Raw genomic sequence first — 26,283 nt, forward strand, 5'->3', positions numbered from 1 at the left:
TACCATGCAATCTGCTATCATTAGGTTGTTTGGCCCTAACTATGAGGTATTTCTTTTGGACCAGGGGTGAAAATTACTAAAATATGAAATGTGCTGTGATCCATGAAAGCTCGGGAACCTCTGCTCTACAAAGCATGCCCCACCTATAACCAACTTCGTAGTCTTCTTACTCAAAGAACAGGTACATTGGAAATAGATCTATTTACTCAATTAAAACACCATACACCAGTTACTCCTTCTTAAATATAAGTGGACAAGCAAGGAAGGATCACCCAACATGAGGAAGAATAAGAGCATATCAGAGAGACAGAGAGACTCCCTCCACCCCTGGAAACATATAATTCAGGGAAAAGAGAGGAAAAAAAAACCCTCTCACCAGTATACCTAGAGATCTGAGATTATTATATTTACCCCATAGAATGCTATGATAAAGGATTACTCAGAACAAGAAAGAGCTTTTAGAGACTAAAGACATGATTACTGAAATTTAAAAAAACAAATAAACCAAAGAATGGTTTGTTTGTTTTTCTTCCTCATGTTGGGTGATCCTTCCTTGCTTGTCCACTTATATTTAAGAATGAATAACTGGTGTATGGTGTTTTAATTGAGTAAATAGATCTATTTCCAAGGTACCTCTTCTTTGAGTAAGAAGACTACGAAGTTGGTTATAGGTGGGGCATGCTTTGTAGAGCAGAGGTTCCCAAGCTTTCATGGATCACAGCACATTTCATATTTTAGTAATTTTCACCCCTGGTCCAAAAGAAATACCTCATAGTTAGGGCCAAACAACCTAATGATAGTGATGAAAAAGTTAAAGGAAATTTCCCAGAACATAAAGCAAAAAGACAAAGAAAGGAAAAAAGAAGAGACAGGCATAATTCAAGAAATCCAAAATCCAGTTAAGAGGCATCCCAGAAAGAGAAAATAAAGATAAGAAGCGAAAGGAAATTATGGAAGAGATTAATGGAAAAAAATTTCCCAAAACTAAGGTAGTATATGAGTCTCCAGATTATAAGGATCCAACAAGTACCAAGGCCATTAAAAGACCCACACTTAAGCACATTCTAGTTAAATCCCAAAATACCAAAGAAAAAGTTCCACAAGTTCCAGAGAGCAAAAATGGTCACCTGAAAAGAGAATTACACCAGAATCAAATTTTTCATCAAGACTGTAGGCCTGAAGACAATGAAGCAGCGTCATCAAAGATATGAAGAAAGTTACTTTAGATTTCCATACTCAGTCAGAGGATGAATAAAGTAAAAGAGACTAAATTTATATTTAGATACGCACAAATTACCCCCTTTTGCACCCTTCCTTGGAAAATACTTGAGGATGTATTAAATAGTTCCTAAAATAAGCGAGAAAGAAATGCAGGCTACACAAAATAGTGGATTCAATCCTAGAGATGGGGTGAAAGTAAGTCCCAGCATAAGAGCAGACAAATCCAGATTGGAACAGGAGGATGGAAGAGGTCTAGGTTTTAGAGAAGGATTCCATGAAAGTGTGTTTCAAAAGACTTTTCTGTGTTTTTTCAGAAAAACCCGAAGCCATGATGAAGGAATATTGTTATTTTGACAAGAGTGGGGGAAAGGCCATTATAAACTCTAGGACAATAAAAAAGCAATACAAAAAAAGGCACTGTCCAAATAAGATAAAAACAAAAGCAGGGCCTGACTTTAAGCACTTGATGGACTATAAGAAAAGATTCCATATGACTGTGAGGTTAGAAAAATTTCTCCCTTTGAACAGACAAGCAGTTGTGACACTGGACCCATCAAGTATGATTTATAATCCTAGCATACTACTTAATTCTTCTGAAACAATATTTACATAGTTATAACTATGTAATGTCGTTTCAATTTTTTAGAGACAAGCTATGGACAAAACACTCAAGATCTGGTTGTAGAACAGTGTGGGTTTTAACAGTCTCGTAAATGTAAAAGGAGAACGTGCAGTTGACAAAGGTATGAGGTGGAAGTTGGGCCTAAAAGCTAAAACTTCTCATAAAGTGGTCTGTTGATGTGGGAGAGCACACCAGACAACCTCAGGAAGTATATACTAGGGCCAACACACAAAATTCAACATCTTAATACTTTCTCTTTTAAATTTTTATTTATTTAGTTTTTGAGACAGGGTCTTACTCTGTTGCTCAGGCTGGAGCGCAGTGGCGCAATCTTGGCTCACTACAACCTCCGCCTCCTGAGTTCAGGTAATTCTCCTGCCTCAGCCTCCCAAGTAGCTAGGAATACAGGCGTGCACCACCAAGCCTGGCTAATTTTTGTATTTTTTGGTAGAGGCGGGGTTTCACTGTGTTGGTCAGGCTGGTCTCAAACTCCTGGCCTAAAGTGATCTGCTTGCCTTGGCTTCCCAAAGTGCTGGGATTACAGGCGTGAGCCACCACGCCTGGCCCGTCTTAGTACTTTCTTATACCCTGCATCCGTATAGGTCTGAATAATCCAAGCATCTTCCAGTAATATACAGACACTAAATTCTGATACGCATTTTCCGATAAAGGTTTGCTTTAAAAACTTTCCATTCCAGTCCACTCATGTAGTCTAGGAGTTGGTACACTTTTTCTGTAAAGGTCTAGATAGTAAATATCTTCAGCCTTCTGGGCCAAAAGGCCTCCAAATAATTTTGTTGGCATCCTAGTAGGCAGTGTCCTACTTGCCAGCCTCAGCTTACCACACTTGAGCAAACTTTTCCACCATCCAGTGGGCTACAGCCACACCTCCTTCAACATCATCTGAATCTTAGCTTGGGAAAGGGGTGGGGGCACCTATTCCAAATTTGTTCCTTCTGTGGCTATTCTGCCTCAGCCTTAGAAGTACTCACTACTACATGTAATTTCTAGGGATCTCTTTACCTTAGCGTTTTGTCCTCAGTAGTTAATTCTCTGAGCCTTGTTAATAATGTTTATATTAAATTTCCTGTATTCAAATTGCTGTGTGATTTCTCTCCTTCAAATGCACTGTGACATATATTTCAATAATTACGTTAAATATAAGTGGTCTAACTACTAATTGAAAGGTTAGATTGTCCTGTTGGATAAAAGAAGCAAGACTCAACTATATGCTGTTTACTTGATATCTGTTTTAAATATACACAGGTAAAAAGTGAAAGGAGGGAAAATAAGATATCATTCAGACATTTATCAAAAGAAAGTGGCTGATGGATACACTACAATCCCAGACTTCACCACTACTTGTTACATACATGTGAGAAACCTGCAGCTGTACCCCCTAAATATAAATAAATAAATGTATATATGTATGTATGTATGTGGTAGTGGCTAAATTACTAGGGATAAAGAAGGATGAACATTTTGTTATGATAAAGGGGCCAATTCATCAAGGAGACATATTTACTGCATGCTTACATTCTAGACATTGTGCATTTGTTTGTTCTCATATTTGTCAAAGCCTAAAAGGCAGGTATTTATATCTCCAATTTACATATGAGGGAAATAAGGCTATTAAGTGCAGAATACAGACAAGAAGTCAGAATTTTTTTTTTTTTTGAGACAGAGTCTCACTTTGTCACCCAGACTGGAGTGCAGTTGTGCGATCTTGGCTCACTGCAACCTCGCCTCCCAGGTTCAAGCCATTCTTCTGCCTCAGCGTCCCGAGTAGCTGGGATTACAGGCACCTGCCACCACGACTGGTTAATTTTTATATTTTTAGTAGAGACAGGGTTTCGCCATGTTGGCCAGGCTGGTTTTGAACTCCTGACCTCAGGTGATCTGTCTGCTTCAGCCTCCCAAAGTGCTGGGATTATAGGCATGAGCCACTGCACCTGGCCAAGAACTCAGAATTTGAACTCTTAAAACTATGCTATAGGTTGGCAATGGTGGCTCACACCTGTAATCCCAACACTTTGGGAGGTCAAGGCAACAGGATCACTTGAACCCAGGAGTTCCAGGCCAGCCTGGGTGGGCAACAGAGTGAGACCTTGTTTCTACAAATAAAAAAATTAGCTGGGTGTGGTGGTGCATGCCTGTAGTCTCAGCTACACTGAAGGCTGAGGTGGGAGAATTGCCTGATTCTGTGAGGTCGAGGTAGAGTGAGTCATGATCCCACCACTGCATTCCAGCCTGGGCGACACAGCGAGACCCTGTCTCAAAATAGAGAAAAATTTTTCCAAAGGAAAAAAAAAAAACTATGCTACACTGACGCTTCAAAAAGGTTACAGGGTCAGGCAGGCTCACACCTGTAATCTCAGCACTTTGGGAGGCTTAGGTGGGAGCATCGCTTCAACCCAGGCGTTTGAGACCAGCCTGGGCAATATAGTGAGACTCCTTTAGAAAAAAGCTCCAAAAATCAAACAAACAATAAAAAAAGTTACTGAATAGTATTCACAGTAGGGGTACATTTTTGTAAATAAATACAAATATTCATACAAAAAAAGGTACAAAAGGTTTTATAAACCAAACTATTAAGTTTTTAATCTATGATTCCTTTTTTACAATATATAACGCTTGTATAGCAAAACCTTTTTGAATCTGCTTTTAAAGTTTAATTTTAGGCCGGGTGCGCAGTGGCTCACGCCTATAATTCCAGCACTTTGGGAGGCTGAGGCCAGCAGATCACCTGAGGTCGGGAATTTGAGACAAGCCTGGCCAACACGATGAAACCTGTCTCTACTAAAAACAGAAAACATTAGCCAGGCGTGGTGGTGCGCGCCTGTAGTCCCAGCTACTCGGGAGGCTGAGGCACAAGAATCGCTTGAACCAGGAGGTGGAGGTTGCAGTGAGTTGAGATCGCACCACTGCACTCCGGCCTGAGTGACAGAGCAAGGCTCTGTCTCAAAAAGAAAAAGAAATCATTTAAAAAATTTCATGTGTGACCCTACCAAATAACCTTTAAAAACAAAAGCAGAAAAACCAAATTGTTTGTGTAAGCATATATTCTACCTATAAACTACATTCCAGGTCACAAGTCAATATTCCATCTTTCAAATCATCCAAAAAAAAAAAAAAAAAAAAAAGGTTAAACAAGCTGCAGCACCACCGCCCTACATACAGTACATCCACGGTCAACGACTTCAACTACTAGAAACTTGCACAGACTCTATTCCTAGGTAGGAACAAATGTACACTATTGATAAACTTCACCTTTACAATTAACAAGAACTCCTGTGTGCAATTACTTACCCTCCACTGAGTGGGCGGCAATAAGAGTGCCTATTTCAGAGATTACATTTAGTGTCTGTACTAAGGCAACCGGATGCAAAACAACTTACTCTGCGGCTACCCACTTGAGAGGGCAAAGGTGGACTGGGAAGGCCAGCCAGCCGGGCGTCTCTAAGGTTTAACGAGACGCGAGCTCGGGCTTGGCGTTTCTCATCCTCATCTTGGGGCTGTAACAACACCCTGGAAGCGTCTGTGGTTGAAAATGCGGAACACCTGGCGTCTCCCAAGGCGCTTCCCCGTCCGCCCCGCATCGGGCCGGCTTCCACATTCACCCTGTCAAGGGCACGTCCCCTCTCCATAGGCTGGGAAGCGCTGCACCCCGCAAGCGCACGAGGCGCCGGCTCGGCCCCAGGCCCAACAGGTGCGGGTCCGGGTCCGCGCGGGTGCGTGCCCCCACGTACCTTCGAGGGGTGTTGAGGAGCCGCTGCTGCTCGTCCCCCTCCTCCTCATCCTCGTCCGTCTCCGAGTCAGGGTGACAGTAGCAGAAGGACCCCCTGCTCCGCTTGCGCTTGTGGCTGCCCGCACAGTAACAGAATCCGTGGCCCGCCGCATCGTCTCCAGTGTCCGGCCTCCGGGCCGAGCCCCCCGCCCTGGCACCCTGCGCCTGCTGGGCAAGGGCTGGTCTTGGCTGGCGCAGCACCCGGCTGCTCAACGATCCCATGGGTCACGGCTCCCCGAGACTTCAGGGAGCCCAGAGAAGGGGGTCTCCCGCCATGGCCCGGCCGCCGCCGCCAGCCTTCCCCGAGCGCAGGTGCCTACACCGCCACCTTCTCACGCGCAGCCCCAACCGTTGCAGCGGACGCTACAGCCTCCATTCTCTTCCCCGCCCGCAGCGTCTGGTCGCGCCGCGCTCTAGCACCGCAGCACCTCGCCCCCTCGCTTTCGCAACAAAGCGCGGGACGGAGGGCGCATGCGTACGGCGAGCCTCCGGAAGGGGCGGGGCAAGGCGTGCGTGCGTGGCAGGTGGAGCCTGCGCACAATCCGGCGCGCCAGTGCAGACTGGTGTTTTCGGGCCTGCGGTGGGCGTGGCCTCTGACTAACCCGAACTTCGGCGTAGACGTAGTGTTAAGCCGTAGTTCATACACGCCTCTGTAGTGGCAAGACCTGGGACTCCAGTCACTCATTCTTTCTACAAAGGTGCCTTGAGCCCCCGGTGCTTATGGGCCTGTGCTAAGCTAATGGCAAAACCCCGAAGCTATTTGGTCTCCTTGCGGGAGCTCGGCGCTTGCTGGGGCCACGCTCTGCTTGGTTGGGCGTGGCCTCCTGTGAGAGGGGGCCCTAGGATGACGCGATATGCTGGATTCCTGGGCTTCCTTAACATGAGCCCTCCCCTGCTGTAGACGTGAATGGAACCCGTTAAGTTATGGGAACGTTCCCGGCACTCCTTTCCTTTCCTCTCAAGTGCCAGTGGGATGTCCGAATAGGGTCTGGCACCATGACTGTCCGGACTCAAAAGTGCCTTCAGGAGGCCCTAGCAAAATTTACAAGTGTCTGCTTGGAGTAGTAGCAGCTCTTGTGATGGACTCCGGACAGCCAGCGTTCATTCCCTGACTCCCTTCTGTTACTTTTTAAGTAAAATAATGAAAATATTTCAAATAGGGTAATACAGACTCCTGTGGACCGACCACTAGCTTGAAATTTTATCAGACTTGCTTTCATTCTTTTTTCCTCCCAGCTTTATTGAGGTGTAATCAATGATTCATTCTTTTTAAATAGAACAATACATATAGGCAGAAGCCCCTGCGTACCTCCTCCATGTCATTCTGTCTCCCTCCCCAGTGGCAATCACTGTGCTGAGAATGTTGTATATCATTATGTCCATGCATGTCCTTATATGCATACCCATAAATAATATTTTCTTTTGCATGTTTAGACATATCATGGAATGGAATCATAGTTGTACCTCTCATTGTGCACCTTTCTCCTCTCTCAAAATTGTACTCTCAAGATTTATGCATTTGGTCAATCGCTAGATAATTTTCACTGCTCATTGTATGACTGACCCATATTTGTTTTTACATTCCTTAGTGAGAGAGGTTATTTCTACTTTAACGGCCTTACAGAGCAGCAATGAACATCATGTGCAATGGATTCACCAAGCAGATTCCCAAAAGTGAATTTGCTGCGAAATCTGCAACTTTGTTAGCTATTACCAAATTGCTCTCTGGGTTGATTGCATCAATGTACCAATTTAGACTCCCATTGGCAGTATACGTAGTTTGAGGGTCCCAGTGGACTAATGTCTGATTCATGTATGAGAAATCTGAACCGAGAGGCTAGCCGAGGCAGCTTGGGGTGGAGGTGGGAGGCGGAGAACAATGGCTGCAGAGGGATCAGCTTGCATGCACAGAATTTGCCAGCACAAAGAACGTGCAGGTGTTTCCCATGGAGCAGATGTGGACCACCATGAGATAGCTGGGATGGGATCATCTTAGGTCCTGCCCAACAGGCCTGGGAGGAAGGCAATGAACTTCAGCACTGAGAACCTCAAAGAGTCACCAAATTCCTAGAGGCTGAAAAAGGAGTACACATTTGCCTTGCCAGAGGAACCGCAGGTGAGTACCGTGATGAGGTTGACAAAGGAACCCACAAGAATGCCCACAAGAATCAACTTTAGTCTGTCAGGGTCACATAGGGCTGATCCTCTACCACCACAGCAATGACAGTCAGGTAACAACTTTCCTGCTCCCCTTAACTCTCTTCTTTGCTACAACCCAGACATGGTAGGTTGGGGCAGGGGGAGAACATTGAAGGAAACCTAGGTGGAAAAAGAAGAGAAGCCCATGGTCTCCCTTTCCCCAGAAACCAGCTTCCTACTTGCAATAGGCCAGAGGTGAGTGAGGGAAGAAGCCTCAACTGTAAATCAAGCTTGGAATTTTGACTGGATATATTAGTTACTAAAATGACACTGTTTTATGACCTTAAGGGATTACACAGTAGGACTTTAAAACCTAAGAGTGAACAGAAAAGTCATGACTCTATCTGAATTTACACCTGAAGAAGGGGAAGAACTGCCCACTGAATAAATGTAAGTGGACAGTGGGAGGGAAAAACAAACATAATTGTATCTCAAAGTCATGCTAATTCAATATGACAAACATTCGTCCAGGGTGACTTTATCCCACCTTCTAGAAATCTTCTGGTGAATAAATGCTATTTGTTTTAAAATTTCGGCTAAGCTACATATCATTTAAAGATAAAACTTCTACCGAAAAAATCACCATGCTTCCAAAGACAAAATAAAGCTGATGTGGAGATTCTGTGGTCTTCTGGGAAGGCATTGAAGTGGTAGTATTATTTCCTGTAAGTAACTGGAGTGACTAAATATTCACATAAGTAGCTTCTACCAGTAGCTGTAGCTTTTATAATAAACAACACTAAACTAAAAAATTCTTATTATTTCACTCACCAAAATACAATGGATGCTATAAAATCAACAAAGAAGGCAAGTATTCCTACTATAAGAATATGAATGTCCTTTATACATTTATGATATTTAATATAAATGGTCTACTTAGAGCAGAGGGCATCACTCATTTCCAGAGAATAAGTTCATACATTATTTTATGTTATTGAGTAGTGTTTGGCATATGTGAACATTAGCCAGTAGGCACGCATAAGACTAAATATGTGATTTTTTTTTTCTTATCTTGTAATTCCTGTAGAAACTGAGTAACACAAGTCCTTCAAAAATAGCTCCTTTCAGGGGCCAGGATGAAAAACCTCAGAAGGTGAAAATTGGATCAGAGAAAGACTATACCTCACTTTAAAGACACTTTTTTTTTTTTTTTAGATGGATTCTCGCTCTGTCGCCCAGGCTGGCGTGATCTCGGCTCACTGCAACCTTTGCCTCCTGCCTCCTGGGTTCAAGCAGTTCTCCCTGACTCAGCCTCCCGAGTGGCTGGGATTACAGGCACCTGCCACCACACCCGGCTAATTTTTATATTTTTAGTAGAGATGCAGTTTCTCCATGTTGGCCAGGCTAGTCTTGAACTCCTGACCTTAGGTGATCCACCCGCCTTGGCCTCCCAAAGTGCTGGGATTACTGGCGTGAGCCCCCGCCCCCGGCCTAAAAACACCATTTTTAAATTAAAATTATTTTTCCACGTTCTTACAAAGTGAACTTTTTAATTAAATCCAAGTACATCTTCAGAATGTTTCTAGAGTTGAAAGGCACAGTGCAAATAGAAATTACTACAATCAACAAAATTGAAAAAGATTTTAAAAAGTATTTTTAGCACAAAAAAGTTTTCTTTATATCATACTAAATTCAGAGCATTACATCATTCCCAGAATACCTAGTTTGAAGCTTATTTTTTTTTCCATTCACTTGCAAGCTGGATTAAGACATTAACTATAATAATATGGAATGTTCAGCATTTATGTTTGGTAACCAGATGTATATGGTTTGTATAACCATACTTTAGAATTTAGTTCAGATAAATTGGTTTTGGTATACTTTGACTACGGAAAGTGATTTCAACATAAGATGTGGTGAAGGAAGTCTCCCATGAAAAACTTAGTAAGGATCAACTAATGCTATGGACAAAACCTAAAAAAAGAGATTTGTAGATGCTTTCAAGGCTTTGACTATGAAATATAGAAAACTGGATGGGCATTCTTACTGACCGGATGCTTACAATTTCAAATGAAGAAACTACTAGCCACTCTAAAAATTGGATTAGGGAAAAAAGTGATTTTAGAACAGTCTTCCATTTAAAAAATTTTTCACTGAAAAGAAAATATGGAATAATTTAATATATTCAATGTCTGTGAAACACAAAGTAGAAAGTAATCTTTTAAAAACATGGAATACATATTTATTTCTACTTTAAAATCTCCATTTATATCTTATAAGCTTTGAAATGCAAGTACAGCTTTAAAGCATCATAATGACTAATTATAGGTGAATAATAATACAGACAGTCTATATCCTAGGAGGCAGCTGTAGGCGTTTTAATTGGAAATAGGCATTCTGAGATAATGATAATAGCAGTGTAGAAAAATGAAGTTAAAAAAATTCAAAGTGTTGAGAATCCTCCTGTCCTTCTGGGATTTTTATTTTAATCATCTCCTCCACAGAGAACAAGCAGTACTTTCCTGTAGTCTCCAGATGTGTCACCCTGTTCGATAGGGAAGCAAAGTTAGGTAAATAGATTTTAAAATGAAACACACAGTTCAAAGTCATCTAAGCCAACTTTTTCAAGCTTGGCTGGATTTTTCTTAGCTTTAAATTTTTTTTGTTATTTTTTCTTACGAAGGTAATACTTATTCAGTGTAGAAAATAAAGACAAAAAAGAACACAAAAATCAACCATTATTCCATCATCTAGAGACTACTATTCTTACCGTTTTGATGTGTGAATGTCCTTCCAGTCTTTTTTCTATGTATCTAGATACCCAATGTGATAGAGCAGTAGTATTCTGTGTTCTGCTTTTTCACTTAACAATATAGCCTATTTCCCTATTTTGTTCATTTTTGTTTGTTTTGTTTTGTTTTGTTTTGAGACAGAGTCTTGTTCTGTCACCCAGGGTGGAGTGCAGTGGCGCCATCTCGACTCACTGCAAGTTCTGCCTCCCGGGTTCACGCCATTCTTCTGCGTCAGCCTCCTGAGTAGCTGGGACTACAGGCACCTGCCACCATGCCCGGCTAATTTTGTTTTTGTATTTTTAGTAGAAACGGGGTTTCACCATGTTAGCCAGGATGGTCTTGATCTCCTGATCTCATGATCTGCCAGCCTTGGCCTCCCAAAAAGTGCTGGGATTACAGGCGTGAGCAACCGCGCTAGGCCCCTATTTTGTTAAATATTATTCTACAACATTATTTAATGGTTACAGAATATCCCATTGTATGCAGGTAAAATAATTTATTTGATCACATCCTCCCTCTCCCTATTGTTGGATATTTATGTTGTTTCAATTTTTCACTATTATAAACACTGCTTCAATAAGCATATTGTAGTTACATTTTTGTATATTAATGATTTATTCTGGATAAATTTTCATAAAATGGGAATTACTGGACTAAATGCATTGTCTTAAACCTTTTTTTTTTTCTGAGATGGAGTCTCCTTCTGTGGCCCAGGCTAGAGTGCAATGGTGCAATCCTGGCTCACTGCAACCTCCGCCTCCCAGGTTCAAGTGATTCTCCTGCCTCAGCTGCCTGCGTAGCTGGCACTACAGGTACACACCACCACGCCTGGCTAATTTTTATTTTTTTAGTAGAGACAGGGTTTCACCATGTTGGCCAGGCTGGTCTTGAAGTCCTGACCTCAAGTGATCCACTCACCTTGGCCTCCCAAAGTACTAGGATTACAGGTGTGAGCCACCGCACCCAGCCTGTTTTCTTAAACATTTTGATATGGGTTACAAAACAGTCTTCCAGAAAGGTTCTATAATTTCTGCATATAAATTTTTGTGGTCTAATAATTGATTAATTTTTTAATCTTTAATTTTATTTATTTATTTTTATTATATTTTTAGAGACAGGGTCTTGCTCTATCACCGAGGCTGGAGAACAGTGGTGTGGTCATAGCTCACTGCAGCTTCGAACTCCTGGGCTCAAGTGATCCTCCCACCTCAGCTTCCCAGAATGCTGGGATTACAGGTGTGAGCCACTGCACCTGGCCTAGATTAATTTTTATTAGTCATTCGTGGGGACTAGAAAAGATGGAATCTCTGTATATAGGGTTCAAAGTTTAATAAGTATCTGTTAAACTCAATCTTAATATATCCTTGTTTATACTTTGCCTCATTGATCTGCCAAAGCATAGGATGTATTAAAGTCTCTCGCTAGCATACTAATTCCATTATATGTTTTCTTCTGGAGCCTCAAGTTTCTTATTTATACATTTGAATGCAATATAATTTGGTACTGAAAATTTCATAACAGTTTAATCTTTGCTGTGAATTGTTGCCTTTGTCAGTATAACGTGATCCACTTTCTCCTATTTAATACTTTTTCTCCTTAAATTCTTCTTTTTATTAATAGCATAATCTCCGCTTTCTTTCTTGTATGTCCGCTTTCTTTCTTTCCCTGGTATTTTTCTTTAAGCTTTTTACATGCCACTGTATTTTAGTTGTTTCTTATAAACAGCATGAAGTTGGATTTTATATTTTTACCTAACCTGAGAGTTTATTTATTTTTATAACTTTTATTTTTATCTTTTGTCATTTTTTTCTATTATTTACATATTTTATGCTTCTATTCTGCTTTTTTCATTTCTTTTGACAACTATTATTGAATGAGTAATGTATTCTTTATTTTTAATCTTTTCTAGTGGTGTGTGTGTGTATACACACATATATTTACATATTTATATATACAGACATATATACACTAGATTATAGTGTTTTCTTCCCAAGCCAATCAATATATTTGTACTCAATCATTTTAGTGTTGGTATAGTATTATATTGTATGGATTTTCCATAATTTGTTATTCCCTATTGATTAATAGTAATAACAATATATAATAAATTATATACTATAATACCATATTACTGATATAAATATAAATAACATAAAGCCATGTAAATAATATAAATAATGCTATGATGAAGTATTATACTTCATCTATTCTTTTCACATTTCATTAAACAATTTTATTCAAATTCAGAGACTTTTTGTTGTGGCAAAAAAAAATATATATATAATTTGTCATTTTAACTATTTTCAAGTGGCACTAGTTACTTTTACAATGTTATGTAACCATCATCACTGTCTATTTCTAAAACCCTTTCATCACCCCAAACGGAAACTCTGTACCCACTAACCAATAACTCCCATTCTTTCCTCTCCCTCCAAATTGCTGGTAACCTCTAATCTACTTTCTGTCCCTATGAATCTACCTATTCTACATATTTCATAAAGCAGAATCATACAATATTTGTCCGTTTGTGTCTGATTTATTGCATGTAGTATATTTTCAAGGTTCATTCATGTATCAAAAATGTCATTCCTTTTTTTCATGACAGCGTACCATTGAACATCATTGCTTTTTATGTATGTATATACATTTTGTTTATCCAGTCATCTGTTGATGGATATTTAGGTTGTTTTCACCTTGTGCCTATTGTTAATAATGTTTATGTTGATGTACAACTAGCTGTTTGGGTTCCTGTTTTCATTTAAGTATATAACTGAGAGTGGAATTGCTGGCTCATATGGTCATTCTATGTTAAAATTTTTTCTTTTTCTTTTTTGGGATGGGTCTTTACTCAGGCTGGAGTCTTGAAGTGGTACAATCATGGCTCACTGCAGCCTCAACCTCCCCAGCCTCAGGTGATCATCCCACCTCAGCCTCCTGAGTAGCTGGGACTACAGGCGTGCACCACCACACCCGGCTAATTTTTGTTGATTTTGTAGAGACAGGGTCTCACTATGTTGCCTAGGCTGGTCTCGAACTCCTGGGCTCAAGTGATCCACCTGTCTCAGCCTCCCAAAGTGCTGGGATTACAGGCGTGAGCCACGATGCCTGGTCCATATTAAACTTTTTGAAGAAGTTTGGTGCTTAAAGTTTCGTAACAGACTGTTTTTCACAGTGGCTGCACCGCTTTATATTCCTACCAACAGTGCACAAGAGTTCTAGTCTCTCCATATCCTCCATAAATCATTTGTCATTTCCTGGGGTTTTTTGTTTTGTTTTTTTCTTGTTTGTAGTATATTTTCCCATAACTTCACTTACCATCATCCTTGAATCTTAAACTAGTTATATAGTTCAGCTCTGCAAAATCAAGTTACCTCATAGCCTAATCAGAAATAGAAACAAGTTCCTGCATGCCTTGTAGACATAGTAACAAAATCCACAGCTTGGTGGGGCATGGTGGCTCACACCTGTAATTCCAGCACTTTGGGAGGCCGAGACGGGTGGATCACTTGAGGTCAGGAGTTCAAGACTAGCCTGGCCAACATGGTGAAACGCCATTTCTACAAAAAATACAAAGCTCATGCCTGTAGTCCCAGCTACTCAGGAGGCTGAGGCAGGAGGATCACTTGAACCTAGGAGGTGGAGGTTGCAGTGAGTGGAGATTGCGCCACTACACTCCAGCCTGGGCGACAGAGTGAGACTCCATCTAAAAAAAAAAATCTGCAGTTAAAATCACCTAATTGTCACACCTCTCCAAGCTTTGAGTAGGATTCAGAATATTTAATTCACAGATCGAACGCTGATTTGAAGCTTGCAGTGCAGGCAACCTTAGCTCCTAGGGAAATCTGTCTCACTTTCATGTCCATGAGACTCTTCCAGCATCCTCAAGAAACAAAATCCCAGGAATGCCCGGCTTTGAGGGAGGCGAACCATTTCTCACCACTACCATGCCCTCTTAGGACTCCTAGAAGTCTGGTGCCTGGTAAAGAACAGTAATTCAGGATAGCTAAAATGCTTTCCCATATTCCCAGCAGACCTCAGCTGGCCCCTGCATAGGACTCTGGATTCAATTGTTTATCTTCTCTCATAATTTAGGTAGACGAGGAAATTGTGTGCTTAAAAGTATTCATTAAAATGTAATCTTTGTCTGAGGTCAACATAAAATAATTACTGTATTTAGAAGGCAAATTTCCAGCTTGTATCCTGGCAAAGGTTTAAATATCTGTGTGAAACAAGAGAGACTGGAAATATCGGGAGCATCATCTTTAAAGGAAATGATATATGCCAAGAAGAGGGGACAACAAGTGCTAAATGCCAAGGTCAGAGGGGTCCTTTTCTGGATCCTTTACTCTGGACTTAGGCTGCTGTGACCTACCTTGATGAACGAGTACAGAGACTTTCCATAGAGTCTCTTGAAGTGTGCCCGGATATCCAACATGTCAATTTCTGCTCGAGAAACCATCACTCTGATGAGGGTGTTATCATCGGTGCCCAAGCCCTAAGGAAGAAAACGAAATCCAAACATATACAAAAACCTAGCTGTTTTTCAGTGTCTTCTTTAGTCTATCAAAGCAAGACTAGAGATGACTGTGCTGAAGATGTCCTTTGCTCCACTACTTGGCAGGCCTGAGGAATATCCTCACTCCTTATCATGGTATTCAAGGCTCTCCACAACTCACTTTTCCAATGCTCTATGTTCTGACCACAGGATGCCGTTCCCTGCTTTTCTAGAGCCATAACCTGTGCTGTCCAGACATACCCTGCCACCTGGCTCACCTACGATTCCTTCTCATGGAGTATTATCCTTCCCTCCCCAGCCTTATCACCCCTTCCCTTCACCATATGAAATCCTCTGATGTAAATCTTTTACATTTGGAAGGTCCTGCTCAAATATACCAACTTGTTTATATATTCTTTGCAGATTCTCCACCTCAAAAAACAAATATTGAAAAAAAAAACCCTTTCCTCTGTGTTTCTATAATGTTTGGATCCTCAACTTCTGTCTTACATTCTGTCTTGTTATAATTGGTGTTTTGCACATACTTGCCTAGGCTAGACATTCTTTGAGAGCAAGGTCTACATTTTTGTTGTTGTTGTTTTGTTTTGCTTTTTTTTTTTTTTTCTTTTTTGAGACAGAGTCTCACTGTGTTGCCTAGGCTGGAGTGCAGTAGTGCAATTTCAGCTCACTGCAACCTCTGCCTCCTGGGTTCCAGTGATTCTCCTGCCTCAGCCTCCCAAGCAGATGGGATTATAGGCATGAGCCACCATACCTGACTAATTTTTGCATTTTTGTAGAGACGGGGATTTCACCATGACGGCCAGGCTGGTCTTGAACTCCTGACCTCAAGTAATCCACCCGCCTCAGCCTCCCAAAGTGCTGGGATTACAGGCGTGAGCCACCGCACCTGGCCAAAGACTACATTTTGACCTTCCCTGCACCTCCTGTGATTCTCAGCCTGCAGAGTACGATGGAGGGTTAGGAATACGGGCTCTGGAGCTAGAATGCCAGGTAAACACCTGGCATTCTTGCTCCATACTTCCTCACTGAGAATCTTGGGCAAACTGCATATCCTTTCTATGCCTCAGTTTCCTCATCTGTAAATTGGAGGTTAGTAATAGTACCAGCCTGATAGAGCTGTTGTGGGGATATAATTAATCTATTAAAAACAGTGATCCATACATCCTAAGTACTCAGTAAATATCACCTAGTATTATTATTAGCAGGCACTCACTGAAGTATTTGATGAATTGAATTGGATCTTTCAGAGCAAAGTTTGGATAGGGGATATAAGTAAGCTTAAGAAGGTGGACACAAGATAACTCAAATTCATTTAGATGCTGAAAATAAGGCCATTTACCTTCATTGATTTATAGAGCTTTTCAGCAAAATATGCAGATTTGTTCCTCATGCACTTTACTGTCAAAGAAAAAAAAAAGAAGAAATGAAAAGATTACAGATAAGACCCATGAAAAAAGAAAAGTGACAGTTGTTTCCTCTGTTTCTACAAGGTATCAATATTTGCTTTGCCAGGGAAATTTTAGCCAAGCAATGTTTCATGAACATAGGCTATGCTCTATGTATTTTCACAGATAGAAAGTACCCTCAATTTATCATCAAGTTCCTGGAGAAGTAATTGATAAAGTCTATCAAAGCAAAGGGTGGTATTTCATTTCAAAATAAGGATTACTGTATCTGCCATATGAGACAGTTACTAGTTCTAACCATTCACAGACTTGCAAGCTGCAGCCTGTATATCTGCACATTATTACCTTTCACATAGGACATACAAAAGCACAGAAGATATAAAATATATAAACCACATGGCACAATAGCAATCAGGTTGTATATAATATTTCTTGTTTAAAAATCTGGAATGTAACGAGTGACTCATGATAAACAACTTTTATCTCTGAAAATAATTCTATATCCCCATATTGCAAACTGATAGTGAGAAGGAAAATCTATAAACATTTGTTTCTCTACTCCCCCTACCAGCTTACCTATAGCCAGCAGAGCATCTTCAAAGCTACCAGATGTTTCAGATTTAATACTCTGTTCAATATCCTTCTGTGATATCCTTTTGTATTCATCAAACACTGCAGACAATAACAAAATAGTATTATTGGGAAGAAAAAACAGAGGAAACTAAAATTTATGGAGAGAATGAGCATTTTTAACTAGCCTACACTATTTATTCTTTGGCATATTTCAGGAGGAAACTAATTAGTAATGTGGGCAAGCAGCCAGGAGGGATGTGCAGAGTGGAATGGGCCCCAGATAAGGAGGAAGAAATGCTGTGATGTTTGGAGGACATCAGTCAAGTCCTTTCCCTTATCTGGGACCCTCACACATAAAATGGAGATGGCCTCTGGGGAGCTTTGCTTTCCTTTCTCATTGTTTCCTTAATAAGCAGAATGTCTCTTTTTGTGTTTTTGTCCTTGGCAATCACCTCCCTGTCATCTCCCTTTTGGCTCATCAAAACTAGAACAATTCAACCGCTTCAGAACTGAGTCACAGTTAATAACAGCTGGTTGCATCTTTTAAAATACTTAAATATAATTACATTTGTTGTTATTGTTGTTTTTTGCCAAGTATTTTTGAATGTGGTGAATATGTTCCCCTCTCTTGCTGTCTCCTTCTGGAAACTTCTTAGAGCAGGTATCTATTTTATCTTCTCACCATCACCTTCTTTGGGGTGCTGCCTCACTTCCATCAATGTGATTTTAACAGGGCTGTCAATCAAGGGACACCATACCCAACAACATACACCACAACCTCTGTCAAACACGTGAGCAGTTGACCCAGTCAGGACCCGTTAGACTCTCTCCTGGGAACTTTTTAATTGAGCAGCTCACGGGGATGGCCAAAAGCGCTGCATCATCTTTACCCTCAGAGAAACCTATTAAACTTCCTGGGTGTCACACTCAGAGATTCTAATTCAGCCAGTCTCAAGTAGGGGGTCAATATTTAGCATTTTTAATAGAAAACGAACTTCAGAAACTCTGCTTTAGAAATAAATTCCATTATTCCCTTCTACTGAGACCCCCAGAACTGCCTTGATTTCTGTTCTTCCTGAAGGTGTTCAGCTGTCTGTTCAAATCTGTGAGCTACCAGTATTTTCCATTTTCCCTCTTGTGCCATTCTATATTATTTCATCTTTTCTTACTTAAATTGAAGTCAGTATGTGTGGCTTGAAATCAAAGAACTTAATTGACACATTTTCTAAGCCTCAGTTTTCTCCACTGTAAAATGGGGAAAATAATTACTGCTCCATTGGGTGTTGCAAGAAACAATGCTTATAAAATGCTTAACACTGCACTTAGAAAATAGAACATTATTAACAAAACCGTAGTTATTATGAAATCTCACCATTATTGTTGGTTGGTAAGACAATTATGAAGTTTTCCTAATCCAAACAGTGCTTAAAATATTTTCTCCCGGTGTTACAAACAGATATTTCATAATTGCCTAACTATTGACTTGTACCCAGAAGTGAAAATTCTTGCAAATGCATTTATGCGCTAAATCGGCTTCTGAGGACCTGCAGTTCTTGGAAAACACCACCAGGGGGAGATTCCTGTTATTTGGAACAGGCAAGGGAAGGAAGTGAAGAAAGAAGCTGAGTCAGAAGTTTGTGTACCTGATGGTAGCCCGGGATATTGATTAACAGGTGTAATCACCTGTTTTTTTGTCACTGTGAAAAACCTGAAATTACAACTTCAGAATGTGTTGTACTTCTCAATTGCTTTATGTTTTCAATTTAGCAAACTCATTCTCAAATTTCCCACAAGCTTTGCAAATCAGTGTGTGTGATTAAAAAGGTATGGTGGGTGGGTTTATACAATTATAATGTACTTAAAGATCTAAAGAACTCGTATAAAAGATGAAATATCTTATTAAATCCTTACTTGCTGTTTAAAAGAATATGAACCTGACAGCAAATATTCTAAAATTGTCTAGTATCTTTCCCCCAAATAAGTTAAAATCACATTACAAAGTTTATATTTATCAGAAACAAATTAGAAACATTTCAAATTTGAAATTATCCACTATTCATCTTATACAACATAACCCCTAAAGAAATCACTTGTATTAGCTTTACAGCTTGGATATTACACAGGAATAAATATCAACCAACATTGCTATTTTATTGCTACCTGATCTACTACAGATTACTTTCATATGTAACTACATTAGAATGAAAATACTGGGGCTACTTTAGAAAAAGGACTGACTGTGAAGGTCAGTTTCCTAGAAACAAGAATGCCAAACTTCTATGACTACATGCACTTTTTCTAATTATTCATAATTAATCTTTCAGAAATTAGCTTTCATATACATCATTGGACTAATACATTTCCAGGGTGAGAATCTAAGACACTTGGGTACAATCAGTTCTTTGTACCAACTGAAGGAGGAAGGTTATCAACTACTTATGGGCAATATAGTTTTTGCTATCTTTCACTCCTTTTCTTTGGGAAATGAAGTAAGTGCCTTACCATGCAACAGGTGATTTCGGTTCCGGGAACAGAGAACAGTTAGAAATTTCACCTCATCTGTCCCCCATTTCTTCTGTCCAGCCTCATACAGGTCCTGAAGCCAAATAAAGCACAGGTCTAAAATTCCAAAAACGATGTGCCAGGACACAGGCAAATATTTCCAGAAGCTCAAAGAGCTGAGCTGGCTTAGTTTTATTTTGTTGGTGATGGGGTTGGAAATGGTAGTGGTGAGTGGAAACGACTCAGGATCCTTCCTCAGGCATAAGGCTGTTGGGACCCTGTCATACCCCCCTGGGAGTCAGGGCAAACACTAGCAGTTCCCTAGCTGGAGACTACATGGTTCTATCTTAAGAGCTAAAAGAAATGCCCTAGATTTGGGCTGTCCCCTACAGTTGCCACTAACCACATGTGGCTGTTTAAATGTTAATTGAAATTAAATACAATTTAAAATTCAGCTCTTCAATCACATTGGCCTCATTTCAAGTACCCAGCGGCTACAGGTAGCCAGTAGTCACCCATACAGGACAGTGCAGATGTGGAATGTTCTCATCACTGCGGGGAGTTCTATTGGATAGCCCTGCTCTAGAATGATCTGTGATTTTCCTGAGGCTACAGGTCTCACAGTAGAACCAGGGACCCATTGCCAATTGCTTACATTCCAACCAGGTAGGAATATAGGAAACTGATTCTGCTCAATTTAACTACATTATTGCTCAATCAGAATTACTGTTCATTTTTAATAAGCAGCTTGCCTGTTACATTTCTCAAAAAGATCTTAACTCACACATATTGTGGCTCATTGGGCTTACCTCCATATACTCCCCCATTTTTTCACTTCTTTCTCTGATTCCCTCACTGCTTTAGAGTCAATTCACATAATCATAAAAATTTAAAGCTGAAAGCGTTCATCTAATTCACCTAATTCAAAAGAGTTCATCTTATTCAGCACTTCTGAAACTTGAATCTCAACAGGCTTGTGACAATTTATTTTATGTCAACTTGACTGAGCCATGGGTTACCCAGATTTTTGCTCAAACATTATTCTGGGTGTTTCTGTGAGGGTTTTTGGATGATCCAATATGGAGGAGGGGCCCTCATACAATCAGCTGAAAGCTTTTGTTTTCAAGAAGAGGGCTGACCTTCCCAAGAGTGAGAGGGACTCCTCCTGCCTGACTGCCTTGAGCTAGGACATCAGTTTTTTTCCTGCCTTTGGACTTGAACTGGAACATCAGCTCTTCATGGGTTTCCAGCCTGCTGGCCTTCAGATGGGAACTGCTCCTAGTTCTCAGGCCTTTGGACTCAGACTGGAACAAAACCATAGGCTGTCCTGCATCTCCAGCTTGCTGACTCCCTCTGAAGATCCTGGTACTTGCCCAACTCCATCCTCTCTCTCTTTCACACACACACACACACACACACACACACACACCCCTCTGTGTCTCTCTCTCTCTCTCTCTATTGGCTCTGTTCCTCTTAAGAATTCTGACTAATACATTGCTTTAATTAATAAAGCATAGTAGTGGGCTGGGCACGGCGGCTCATGCCTGTAATCATAGCACTTTGGAAGGCCAAGGCAGGTAGGTTGCTTGAGCCCAGGAGTTTGAGACCAGCCTGGGCAATATGGCAAAACCCCACCTCTACCAAAAAAATATTTAAAACTTAGCCAGGCATGATGGCACACGCCTGTAGTCCAGCTACTCAGGAGGCTGAGGCGGGAGGATCACTTGAGCCTGGGAGGCGAAGGTTGCAGTGGGCTGAGATCATGCCACTGCACAACAGCCTGGGAGACAGAGCAAGACCCTATCTCAAAAAAAAAAAAAAAAAAAAAAAGAATAAAATACAGGTTAGTGGAAGTGACACTGATTTCTGAGGCTAGATCATAAACAATCATGCAACTGCCATTGTTTCTATTGGAATGCTTGCTTTCTGGGTGCTCCTTCTTGAAACCCAGCTGCCGTGCTCCAAGAAGCCCAAGCCACACACATACCTCTATCCCCTCTAATGAAAGCAACAGGTTCTTTTTTTTTTTGCATAAAACAAAGTTGTTCATACCTCACAAACTGAATGGAACCAATCCCTCATTATGGTTATGTATTGGTTAAGAATACTGGGTCTATGGTCAGGCGCGGTGGCTCATGCCTGTAATCCCGGCACTTTGGGAGGCCATGGCAGGTGGATCATTTGAGGTCAGGAGTTCAAGACCAGCCTGGCCAACATGTTGAAACCCTATCTCTATTAAAAATACAAAAACTAGCCGGGTGGTGGTGGTGCATCCTGTAATCCCAGATACTCAGGAGGCTGAGGTGGGAGAATTGCTTGAACCTGGGAGGGGGAGGTTGCAGTGAGCTGAGATCACACCACCACACTCCAGTCTGGATGACAGTGAGACCCTGTCTCAAAAAAAAAAAAAAAAAAAAGAGAGAGAGAATACTGGGTCTAGATGCCAATTGGTTCAAATCCTAGCTCTGCCCTTTATTATCTTTCTGAGCTTGAGCAAGGTACTTGACCTCTCTGAGCCTCAGTTTCCTTGTTTGTAAAATGGGGATAGCAATACTTACCTTATGAAGTTATTGCAAAGATTCAATGACATACTTAATATAGAATTTAGAACAGTGGGCCACGCGCGATGGCTCACGCCTGTAATCCCAGCACTTTGGGCGGCCAAGGCAGGTGGATCACCAGAGGTCAGGAGTTCAAGACCAGCCTGGCCAACATGGTGAAAACCCGTCTCTACTAAAAATAGAAAAAAATTAGCCGGGTATGGTGGCAGGCACCTGTAATCCCAGCTATTTGGGAGGCTGAGGCAGCAGAATCACTTGAACCCAGGAGGCGGAGGTTGCAGTGAGCCAAGATCATGCCATTGCACTCCAGCCTGGGCAACAAGAGTGAAACTCCATCTCAAAAAAAGAAAAAAATTTTAGAACAGTGTTTGGTACCTGGTAATGACCCACTTTTTATTAGCTATTATCGTTAGTGTTATCTGGCCACAGCTGATTAGACCATGGGTTGGTTCCAGGACAACCATCACTGGGCTGGGAAACAGAGAGGCAAATGCCTCTTGGGGTTTGCTATTAATTTTACCCAGCAGGGTATACACTGTGTCAAGCTATTTTATATAGGTCTTATCAAATGTCCTCTTTGATGAAGTAAAAATGCACAGTGAACAGTCCCTTTCACCTCCACGGGATTCGGAAGACAGTGGTTCTCTGGGATTGCCACACAATGGTCCTAATGTTGAGAAACTTGGAACCCAGGAGTGCTTATATAATGATGTCCAGCCCCAGGTACCTCCTCAAGAAACCTGTTATTAAAGGCTATCTGTGGGAATATTTTTAAAGAACATATCCAAGCCTGGCTAATATACACTGTAATATAAGTTGCTATCCACCCACTAAGGCCTGTCTCATTGGCGAAAGAGAAGAAAGCTGGAAGAAAGAAGCTGCAGTTCTACCAACCTGGGCATCCTGTCTCACGAGAGCATCGTCCAGATAATTTCCTTCATCCCTCCCACCCTGAGGATGAGAAAAACAAATAAAAAATAATTTGAGAGTATACATGAAGATCTGGGGACACCATTAAGATAGCAGGTCTAGAGTAATGAGACAAAATACCACAAGAAGTGGGGCTTCAGACCCAGGGAGGGAGGACAGGCGTCCTCTAAATGCGCTCGCATTATTACAATGGCTCTGATGTGTGCCTAGAGGGCTGAGCCTCAGTGTGGCCCCTAACGTTGCATGAGTGCCTCTGCCAATAGCAGGAGAAGCTTCCCAGGGACAGCTCCCTCCACTATCTCCTGGCCTCCCCCACCACCCCACTCTCCTGTGTCTTCCCAGCTGACTCATGCCTTCCTAACTGGCAAATCTACATTGATCAACCTCTGCCAAAAGGGGGTCGGGGTGTGCATGTAGTTCCAGCTACTCGAGGCTGAGGTGGGAGGATGTCTTGAGGCCAGGAGTTCAAGGCAGTGAGCTAAGATGGCACCTGTGAAGAGCTGGCCTGGGAAACATAGCAAGACCTTGAATCTTAAAAAAAAAAAAAAAAACGGTGGGGAGGTTGGGAACAGAGGAGAGTCAAGAGAATATGAGACCTATGGTGGGACTTGAGGATCCCATAAAAATGTCCCCCTACCCCTCACCAACACCAGCTCACAAGAAGGCAGGGTGGAAGCCTCTGAAGAATGCTAACAAATGATAAAATGGGCTACTTTCCTCTAGTTTTTAGGCTATTTTTTTTGTTATACTGTCTCGATGTTCCATGGTCTAGGCATGGCTCATCAGAGTGGTAAATATGGGAGGAAAAGAGAAAGTGGGAAAGAAATATGAGACACAGGCAGGCGTTACTAAGTAAATATTGGAGACAAGAGCAAAGTGGAAATTGGAGATGATTTCCAGGGTTCTGCTTCTTTAGGTGTAGGAGGAACAACAGCAATATTAACAGAAACAGGCAAGTCCGGAAGAAGAGCTGGTTTGAAGGGAAAATGAGTTCTGGTTCAGTTCATTAAGGGGATAGTAGAATATCTGTAACGAAACATCTAAAAAGCAATGTGAAATGAGAGTCTCAACCTCAGGAAGGAGGCCGGGGATAAAGATGCAATTGGGAAGTGATGTGAAATGTCTGAAGTCTCCAGCTTCCCTTTTCAGGCAACCCTGCCCCACCTAGCTCAGTCCTGCTTTATTTTCCAACTGGAATTTTCCAGGTAGCTTCCTACCTGGTCGTCCAGCCTCCAGTTCCTCACCACTGTTCATCCTACACGTCACTATTACATTACTCTTCTGAAAGTGCAGCTCCAGTCACATCACTCCCATCATCGTTGTCATCATCACGTCATCTACTGCTCCCAAATAAATAAGTGTAAACTGCTCCCAACATAGAATTCCAGTTTATCCTCCCACCCTGTTTCCAGAATCACTAGCCCAACTGTTCAGCCAGTTGTTCCCTGAACCCCATGTTCCCTGCCTTATTCTTACTGTTCTTCCTGTCTGCAATACACCCACCCACGTCTCTGCCTCTTGAAATTCTAGTAATCCTCCAAGTCCTCTCTGAACCAGCATCTCTGTCATGAAGCCTTTTCTTTGTTTCTACAACCAAATTTTCTCCTTGAATCTTCTTTTTCCTATGCGCCTCTCCTTTGGCATGTAATCTTTTCATGCCTTCTAGCAACTGTGTACCTGATGGATTCCCTTATGACAATATATACTCTTAAGTCCCAGGAACTGCCTCTGAATCATCTTCATAACTCTCAATGCACTGAGTGACAGGGGGACCTGGCAGGTATTAGGTACTTGTAAATATCAAATTAAAGTAGAAAAAATGGGCAGGCAGGATTAGCCAGAGTCTCTGAAGGAGAAATAAGATAAAGGAACAGAGGGGTCTGAGAACACTACCTGGGGAATATCCACATGTCAGGGGCTGAAAGGATGAGAAAGGCTGGCAAAGGGGATAGAGTGGACATTTCGATAAAACCCGCCCCCCATCAGAAGCAGTCACTCACAGCTGACAGAGACACCAGCACTCGCTGGAACATGAACGATGTGTCAGAGCGAATGTCATCTTCAAGGCTCCGTCCATATTCTAGCAAGAGAGTGAAATTAGCTACTTCAGAATTAAGAGTCTTGCCCAATGCCCTGTCACACTCCAGAGCAATCTGTCCCCTCAAGACCAGCCTGCTTATGGAAGCAGCTTATCATGAGGTTTTTTCACCCCACACACAGTTTTTCAAAAACTAAACTCTGGTAAAATGGTCAAGATCAGCTTATCCTGTCACACGATATTCCTGTTTTTGTTTTGTTTCTTTTGAGATGGAGTCTCATTCTGTTGCCCAGGCTGGATGGAGTCTGGAGTGCAGTGGCACCATCTCAGCTCACTGCAACCTCTGCCTCCTGGGTTCATGCAATTCTCCTGCCTCAGCCTCCCGAGTAGCTGGGATTATAGGTGTGCCCCACTATGCCCAGCTAATTTTTGTATTTTTAGTACAGACAGGGTTCTGTCATTTTGGCCAGGCTGGTCGTGAACTCCTGACCTCAGGTGATCCGCCTGCCTTGGCCTCCCAAAGTTCTGGGATTGTAGGCGTGAGCCACCGCACCCGGCCAAGATATTCCTGTTTCTTAAAATGTGAGGTTGAAAAAGCTGGGTCTGAAATCCTCCCTCTGTGCTTCCTGCCACCCAGGGGTCCGATCTGAACGTGGTTCTCAGTGACACAGAGGGAACCACAGCTGTGGAGCAGCCCCTGCTGCTTCACTGATGGAAAGCAACCAGATAGGAGCTTCTGAACCCGGCTTTGAGGTGGGGCTGGGGTTGGAGCGCTGTCAAATGCAAATCCTAGCATATGCCTCTCTGCCACGTCTCTCACTTGGGAGGTTCTGACAGGTTATCCATGAGAAGCTCCACGGCCGAGCGCAGTGGCTCATGCCTGTAATCCTAACACTTTGGGAGGCTGAGGAGGGCAGACTGCTTGAGTCCATGAGTTCGAGACCAGCCTGGGCAACATGGTGAACCCCCATCTCTACAAAAAATACAAAAATTAGCTGGGTATGTTGGCGCATGCTTGTAGTACCAGCTACAGGGGAGGCTGAGGTGGGAGGATCACCTCAGCCTGGGGAGGTCAAGGCTGCAGTGAGCCATGATCATGCCACTGCACTCCAGCCTGGGCCACAGAGCGAGATCCTGTGTCAAAAAAATAGGCAGGGGGAGCTTCAGCAAGAAATTAAAAATCACTTCTTCATTAT

At 41.9% G+C, this 26,283-nt stretch overlaps 2 protein-coding genes across 9 annotated transcripts in view; both read right to left on the reverse strand.

The window, feature by feature from the left end:
* Window positions 1-6,109, reverse strand: part of GMCL1 (germ cell-less 1, spermatogenesis associated) — a 51,672-nt gene extending 45,563 nt beyond the window's left edge. Inside the window, exon 1 of one of the 2 annotated variants that reach the window (XM_009442594.5) lies at window positions 5,593-6,109. In XM_009442594.5, coding sequence (XP_009440869.1) covers window positions 5,593-5,852 — 260 coding nt within the window. In that variant the 5' untranslated portion in view covers window positions 5,853-6,109. 2 annotated transcript variants of the gene reach the window in all.
* Window positions 6,110-9,302: 3,193 nt separating this feature from the next.
* The window catches only part of ANXA4 (annexin A4), a 182,655-nt gene continuing 165,674 nt past the window's right edge, over window positions 9,303-26,283 (reverse strand). For all 7 annotated transcript variants that reach the window (XM_016948681.4, XM_016948682.3, XM_054678480.2 and 4 more), the window contains 7 exons: window positions 25,050-25,129; window positions 23,014-23,070; window positions 19,559-19,652; window positions 17,060-17,155; window positions 16,417-16,475; window positions 14,934-15,056; window positions 9,303-10,314 (listed from right to left, as the gene is read on the reverse strand). In XM_016948681.4, coding sequence (XP_016804170.2) covers window positions 10,255-10,314; window positions 14,934-15,056; window positions 16,417-16,475; window positions 17,060-17,155; window positions 19,559-19,652; window positions 23,014-23,070; window positions 25,050-25,129 — 569 coding nt within the window. In that variant the 3' untranslated portion in view covers window positions 9,303-10,254. The remainder of the gene's footprint in view (window positions 10,315-14,933; window positions 15,057-16,416; window positions 16,476-17,059; window positions 17,156-19,558; window positions 19,653-23,013; window positions 23,071-25,049; window positions 25,130-26,283) is intronic.

This window comes from Pan troglodytes, chromosome 12 (genome assembly GCF_028858775.2).
Source record: "Pan troglodytes isolate AG18354 chromosome 12, NHGRI_mPanTro3-v2.0_pri, whole genome shotgun sequence".
Lineage (NCBI taxonomy): Eukaryota > Metazoa > Chordata > Mammalia > Primates > Hominidae > Pan > Pan troglodytes.